The sequence below is a fragment of the Herpailurus yagouaroundi genome, unplaced genomic scaffold (assembly GCF_014898765.1).
Source record: "Herpailurus yagouaroundi ecotype Mexico unplaced genomic scaffold, PumYag 67723, whole genome shotgun sequence".
NCBI lineage: Eukaryota > Metazoa > Chordata > Mammalia > Carnivora > Felidae > Herpailurus > Herpailurus yagouaroundi.
The window spans coordinates 1-7,281 of record NW_024420521.1 but is presented as its reverse complement, the minus strand read 5'-3'; the positions used below and the strand labels follow the sequence as shown (position 1 = coordinate 7,281).

At 65.4% G+C, this 7,281-nt stretch overlaps 1 protein-coding gene across 1 annotated transcript; it reads right to left on the bottom strand.

Annotated features, from left to right (window-relative positions):
- Positions 1-212: 212 nt before the first annotated feature.
- Positions 213-7,278, bottom strand: NOTUM (notum, palmitoleoyl-protein carboxylesterase; the record flags this gene model as incomplete). The annotated part of the gene is made up of 11 exons (XM_040468627.1): positions 213-872; positions 1,113-1,160; positions 2,322-2,469; positions 3,012-3,112; positions 3,248-3,439; positions 4,166-4,268; positions 4,637-4,695; positions 5,132-5,192; positions 5,660-5,755; positions 5,836-5,888; positions 6,992-7,278. Coding segments are annotated over 11 exons (1,455 nt in total), but the record flags the coding sequence as incomplete, so codon positions are not given.
- Between the last annotated feature and the right edge of the window lie 3 nt (positions 7,279-7,281).

Here is a 7,281-nt window from a genome sequence, read left to right as displayed (position 1 = left end):
CGTGCCCCCCACGAAGGGGTCGGAGGTCAGGGCTCCCTATGGCCCCCACCCCCAGTATCCCTGCTGCCCTGGGGATGGGGGAGGGGGTGTGAAACGGGCAAAGTGCCCATTCAAATAAACACGCCTGCAGGGGGAGGCTCTTTTGTTGTCTTTTTTTTTCATTATTTAAAAAAAATATGTTACAAAACAATATCATTAATCATATATTTCTTATTTTCCTTTTTTAAAAAATTAAAGTAATAAAAAAGTCATTTTATAAAATAATACAAAAGGCCAGGAGAGGCTGAGGCTGGGGCTGGGCCAGCGGGCTGGAACCCGGCGCCTCGGGCTCCCCAGCAAGGGCGGGGCGGGAGGCAGGGCTGGGGCTGGAGGGCAGGTCCACGGTCTCCCCTGGCTGGGTCCCCCCCCCCCCCAAGGCAGTGGTAGAGGGGCAGCGAAGGCTGCTGGGAGGATGGCCAGGGCCCTGTCTGTCCTAGCAGGGGCAGGAGAGGCCGGGCAGGTGGCCCTGGGGTGGGGAGCCCGTGGCGGCGGCCGGCCCTCAGTGCCAGCTCCCGGGGCGGGACCCCTAGCTGCCGCTGCTCAGCATCCCCAGCAGTTTACTGGGCTCCAGGCCCTGCTGCTGCGCCACGGTCTGCACGTCAAAGCCCATGTGCATGAGGAACTGGGCCACGTTCATCTCCTGCCCCGTGAACTGGTCCCGGATGGTAGGGCAGGAGGGGTTGCAGTGGGGCCAGGGGCAGCTGTCCACCAGGTGGACGGGGCAGCCCTTCAGGGGGGCTTTGCCGGCCTTGTGGCTGTCGTGCAGGCTTCTGTCCCAGCAGTGCAGCGCCCGTGGCAGCGAGGTCCCCTTCACCTGGACGTCCGTCCAGTGGCTGCAGACAGAAATCCAGGTGGGGCTCGCTCGGCATTGCTACCACCGGAGGCGGGCTGACTCTGAATTCTTGCCACACAGCTGGTTGTGTAAGCGGCATCGGAAGCCCGAGACAGAAGCCCTTCATACAGAGCCAGAGAAGGCAGGTGGCGGCCGGGGGGGGGGGGGGGGGGGGGCGGGGCTGTGGACGTTTGGTGCGAGAGCCAGGGATGCGATCTATCCAGGGCATGGGGACACTGACCTTCGGATGATGATCTCGTGGGAGAGGCAGGCGGGGGCGAAGCTGGCCCTGTTGGGGAGCAGACAGTCAGCTCACAGAGAGCGCCTCCAGCATCTTCCCCACCCCGGTGCCCACAGGTCCTGACGCTCCAGCCCACCCCCCTGGGCACCTCTCTCTGGCTCCCACTTCCTTCCTGTACCTACTGCTCTGGACCAGGCCTTGTCCCCACCAACCCATGGGCTCCCCTACAAAACCTTGTCTCTTTCTGCCTCCAAACCCGGCACAGAGTCCACCCCTTCCAGGCACGGCCACCTGGGCCATGGTGGGATGCTGACCCGGACAGGTGAATATTTTGCTCTTTGTTTGTTTGTTTGTTTAATAGGCTTCATTTCTAGATTCACATTAAATTTTTTTTTTAACGTTTATTTATTTCTGAAACAGAGAGAGACAGAGCATGCACGGGAGAGGGGGAGAGAGAGGGGGAGACACAGAATCGGAAGCAGGCTCCAGGCTCTGAGCCATCAGCCCAGAGCCCGACGCGGGGCTCGAACTCCCGGACCGCGAGATCGTGACCTGAGCTGAAGTCGGACGCTTAACTGACCGAGCCACCCAGGCGCCCCTCTAGGTTCACGTTAAAACTGAGTGGAAGGTATGGAGATTTCTCACACACCCCCTGCCCCCACACCTACAGCCTCCCCCATTATCAGCATCCCCCACCAGATGGCGTGTCCGTCACAATTGACGAACCTTCCGTGACACACAGCTATCGCCAGAGTCCAGAGTCACGGTGCGCTCTCGTGCTGGACAGCGTAAGGGTTTGCACAAACGGATGCTGACGTGTGTCCATGTTACGGTCTCACACCGAGTAGTCCCACTGTCCTAGGAATCGTCTGTGTCTGTGCATCCCTCCCCCTTGTCCCAACTCCGTCCCTGGTGCCGAGCGAGCTTCTTACGGACCCCGCAGTTCTGCCTTTTCTGGGATGTCACAGAGTTGGAATCACACGCTATGTGGCCTTTCTCGGACTGGCCTCCTTCTCTCGGCTACGCGCGTTTACGTTTCCTCCACGTCTTTTCAGGGTTCAGAAGCTCATTCCTGTCCAGCGCTGGGCAATACCCCTGCGCGCAAGGCCGCTTCCTGTTTTGCCATCTGTGAGGCCGCTATCTTTAGGCCAAATGGTTTACCGCCTACCTAGAGGGGCCGGGGTGGGGTGGGGTGGGCAGGACACTCACGGCACATCCTTGAGCGTGTTTCGAAGCTCGCGGCCCAGGTTCTGGATGTACAGCCACTGGCCCTCCTGCACCGGCTGTCCCGTGAGATGCACGTTGTCCACAGTCAGCTGGGCCTCATCAAACAGCCACTGCACCACGAACACGGGGCCTGGGGGGCACAGCTCAGCTGGACCTTGCCTCGACACTCTGCCCTCCACCCCGGGCTAAGGGCCGCTGAGGGCCAGCCAGCTCCACGGCAGGCTCACAGGCCCTTGGAGTGCTGGCTACCGGCCCCCTCACGGTGTGCTTGTCTGAAGAAGTACCTTGTTACCTCCCCCACCAACCTTGGCCTGGCTCCCAGGGTGTGCACTGTGACCACAACTTGGTGGTGGTGTCCCTTCAAGCGTGGGACTGAGGAGGGACGGCCGAGGCCCACCGAGGGCGGCACTAGGATTCAGCTGCCAAGCACATTCCTAACTGTGACCGTGGACAGGGTGACCCACTGTCCTGGTCGGCCTGGGAGCGAGTGCACTTTCAGTGCTGAGACCAGGCAAGTCCCAGGCAAACCTGGACGGCTCAGTTCCCCCGCCCCCATGTGGGTGGCCTGCGGTCTCTGCACCCAGCTCTAGACTCCAGGCTGGAGGAAGCCTAGACCCACACCCCCTGCTCCCCACCCTGCCCCGCGTGCCCCGCCCGCAGCCGGCCCCTCACAGCGCAGGGTCGGGTAGACTTTGTAGCCAAAGAAGCAGTTCCACTCCTCGCCGTCCTTGAACTGGTGCCGACAGCGCTCCGGGACCACCCCGTTCCAGTACCTGCGCCAGGGCTGGGGGTCAGGCAGCCCCGCCCCGCCTCGCCCCGCCCCGGCTCCTCCCCCCCCCCCCGCAGCCCCGCCCCAGGCCCTCTGCCCCCGAGCCGGCGAGCCCAGGAGGCACCCCCGGGTCTGGCACCTGATGCCGCGGCGTATGGCCTCCGTGGGCGCGCACGTGACGGTGTCGACGCAGTCGGTTCGGCGGTACTGCTTGTTGTCCAGGAACCAGCCCGAATCAGCCAGGCCCCGCACCTGGATGGCCGGGTAGCCCAGCTCCTCCAGCTGCTCGGCCACGCGGTCCACGTTCAGCAGCACCCCCGTGCCCCCCGCGCTGGGGAGGAGGCAGTACGTGAGGCCGGGTGGCCGCGGTGGGGCGCTCGCCTCCCCGGAGCCCGCCCTGCCCCAGCCTAGACCCGAGAAGGGGCCGGGATCCTGACGCGTCCTGAGCTGCCAACAATGCTCCGTGTTCCACATTCGTGTGCAAGACCCACAGGCCTTTGGGGGTCACGGAGGCACAGGAGGGGCTGGCACAGCTCCCGACACTGAGCTAAGTGGCAGGTCACCCACTTCCTCCCCGTCCTCTCTCCCTTCCTCTGTCTCTGACTCGGTTTCCTTATCTGAAAACGAAGACAAAACATGTGGCCTCAGACCCCCTCAGGTATTCTACCGATGTCCTCGGGGCCCTGCATGCCTGCAGGGGTGCAGCCACCAGGCGTGATCCCGCTTGCAGGGACCCCAGGCCTTGGAGAAGGTACACCGGTCCACAGCTAGCCCCTAACCGACTACCTAGGCCACCGTCATCCAAGGCTTCCCTGGCATCCAGCAACCTCGGAGTCCAGAAGCATCCTCCGGACAGCTTCCAGCTACACAGCACTGTGGAGCGGAACCCCTGTGACGCTCCAGTAACACAGACCCTCCTAGGTGCCCTCCCAGGCCTGGAGAGGCGTGAGCTCCCTGGAGCCCAAGGCGCGGCCCCTCCTCGCCCTCCACACCTCTAATCCCTCCACACCCCCCCTCCCCCCCCCGCACACACAGGCCCCCACCCTGTCTGGCCCACCTGCTCCCTGCCAGCAGCAGCACCTTGGCCCCGCTCAGCCCTTTGCCCAAGAGCTCTCGGACCACCTCCTGGATGATGAGGGCACCCATGAAGGCATACTCGTCTGCAAGGAGGAGGACCGTGGCTTCAACGGGGGGCCTGGACAGGAGCAAGGCCTCCCAGCTCCAGGTTGGAAGGAGGAAGAATTCTAGCTGGGGGTCTGGAGGTCCTTCCGGAGGATAGGGTCAGGGGCTGAGGTGAACTGAAGGGAGGTTGTCAGGTGCGTGAGGGATGGGGCCCCTCCCCAGGGGACACGCAGGAGTGAGGACCTCCGAAGGGGCCAAGCCAGCCCTGGACAACAGGCAGTGGGTGCTTGGGGCAGGCATCCCGGGACACACGGTCAGAGGATTAGAAGGAGTTACAAAACAGGGGCCCTGTCCTTCCTGCCGTGTCCTTCGGGGCAGAGAACAGAAGTTACAGCAAGGGACTCACTCTTCTCAGACTTGGACGAAGCCCCACTCCAGACATCGCTGGAGCAGTAGGGGATGAAGCTGTGACAACGGACGGTGTCAGTTTGCCATAGTCCTCTGCTGCCCAAGGCCCTCAGGAAGGACCCCTCCCCAGGAAGGGTCCTGAGGACAGGACCGCCTGGGAAAAAACCTCTCGGAGGACAAGATCCTCCCAAGGACAGGACCTCCTGGGAAGGACTCCCCCCAAAAGGAAGGACCCTCCCCAGGGAGGAACACCCCCCATGGGACTCCCCTGGAAAGAACCCCCCCCCCCCCCCAGGACAGGAATCCCTCATAGGTAGGAACCCTCAGGGAGAATCTCCCCAGGAGGGACCCTCCAGGTGGGACCCGCCCCCAGGAAGGACCCCCCCTAGGAAAGACCCTCCCCAGGGAGGAACACCCCCCATGGGACTCGCCAAGAAAGAACCCCTCCCAGAAGGACCTCCCCCCAGGGAAGGACCCTTCTGCTCCCTCTTACACCATGTTGGCATTCCACCAGTGGGGGTTTTCCTCTGGCTGGGAGGACAGGATCCCTGTGCCTGTGGTGTCGGAGGGCAGAGGCAGTGGGTCTTTCTGTTGGGAAGGGGTGTGTGGGGACGGGAGCTACGGGAATGTGTGGGGTGTGGGGGATCCCACTTGGCCACGACAAGGGAGGTAGGCCAGACTAGTCATCTGGACGTGACCCTTGACCTCCACCACCCAGCACTGGCTGCTGTGACCTAGGGATGAGGGGTGTGGAAGCAGCCATAGTAAGCCCCCTCCCCCCGCCTCTGGAGATTACCTGTGGAACAGAGTGAAGGATGATAGGTGGGTGCCCCCTGACCTTAGGAGGGTGGGAGAACCAGGGGGGTGGGCGCCGTGGGGGCTTTCCTAGGGCTCTAGGGAGTGAGGAGGGCAAGGGTTCTTCCAGAACTTGGAACTGTCAGCCCTACCCTACCCTGCCCTACCCCTCAGGCGGGAGCTGGGGTGGGGGGTGGGGTGAGGGGGGGATCGGCGACTTGCTGACCTGTGCGGGTGCGCGGCCAGTCTCTGGAGCTCATGAGGCGCCGCATGGTGTCATAGCGGGAGTCGCAGTTCTCCCGGTTGAAGCAGTACCAGCCACCTGCGGGCACAGCCACCATGTCAGGGCCCGCACGCCCAGGGGCCTCCGCCCTCCTCGCCGCCTCGGCTCCGGGGACGCACCTTCCAGAAAAAGGAGCCACCGCCGACTGCCCTTGGATTCCTTCAGGTAGTAGCTGCAAGGAGGGGGAGGGGGAGGGGGACGGGCGGAGCGGATGGTCAGCTGGGGCCCCGCAAGGACCCAGCTCTGGGGAGGAAAGGGTCATTCCACCTGTCGCCCGGCGCACGCGCCGGCCGCACGGGGGCGCCAGCGGCCAGGGTCCGCGGAGCGCGCGCGGCCCCGCCGGCGGTGGCGGGTCCCGGGAGGTGGCGCTCGTGGGGCGGGAAGGGCCTCGAGGGGCTGTGTGGTCCGTGGAAAATCCCCACGGCCCGCCCCGCGCGGGACCCGCTGTAACCTCGGCGCCGGCGGCGGGGCGCGGGGAGGGGTGGGGGGCGGTCTTGGCTGGGCTCGGGATCTCCCGGGACCCGCAGTGGTGCTTGGAGACCGAAAAGCACCCTCTCTAGAGAAGCGTGCACGTGGGGGCGGGGGCCCTGGGACCGCCAAGAAGGCGTGGAAGGGCGCGAGTACCACCGAGGCCCGACCTAACGTCCGGTCCTCGGGCTGTCGACTTAGCTGAGGGTGTGGTGGCCCCGACCCCTCCTCAACCCTCAGCCTCACATCCTTCCTTCGTATACATCGGGGCTGGACAGGGGTGAATGCCGCAGCCCAGGTCCTTGGGTCCCACCTGCGCTCCTTCCCCGTCCCTCTGGCTGGCTGGGATCTCAGGTAGTCCCGGCAGCAGCAGGGGGCAGACAGGGTCGTTGTGGAGCTGGGGTGGGGGTGGGGTACCGCAGGACTCTCCCCGCCCCGCCGCGTCGCCTCCTGCTGCTGGAGCCAGGGTCATCTCCCCGCCCAGAGACCGAAGGACGCGAGCAGCGGGGCAGGGCACCGGTGGCCGAGGGGTCAGTGCCCGGCCTGGCCAGAGGCCAGCTCTCCGAGCGCTGCCCCCACCCCACCCCACCCCACCGCCGCTGCGCGTGCCCGCCCCGGGTCCTCCGCAGGGCCAGCGCCTCTGCGAGCCCGACGGGAGCCCTCTTACCCCCCCCCCCCGAGGAGGGGGGCGGGCGACCAGCGCCGAGACGCCGTGTGTCCGAGGGGGCACGGAGGCGGATGGCGGCCGAGCCCGGCGGGGCGGCCTGCAGGGGCGCGCCGGTCGGGGCGGGCGGGCGCAGGCCTTACCCGGCGGGGCTGCCGTCGTTGCAAGTCACCGACGTGTTGAGCAGGAGGTGCAGGCGCAGGTCCTCGTTGAGCTGCTGAGCCGAGCAGGGGTACAGGGACTGGGCCAGGCTTTTGACCTGCGCCATGAAGCTGTCCATGTTGCCCTCCACGGCGGTGAAGTCCAGCGGGAAGCTCTCCACCGGCTGCCCGGCCGCGGGTGCCGCCTCGGCACGAGGCGGGGAGGGCGGCGGGGGCGGCTGCTGGCCGCGGCGCCGCCAGGTCTTCCTGCCCTCGCCGCCCCCGGCCCAGTG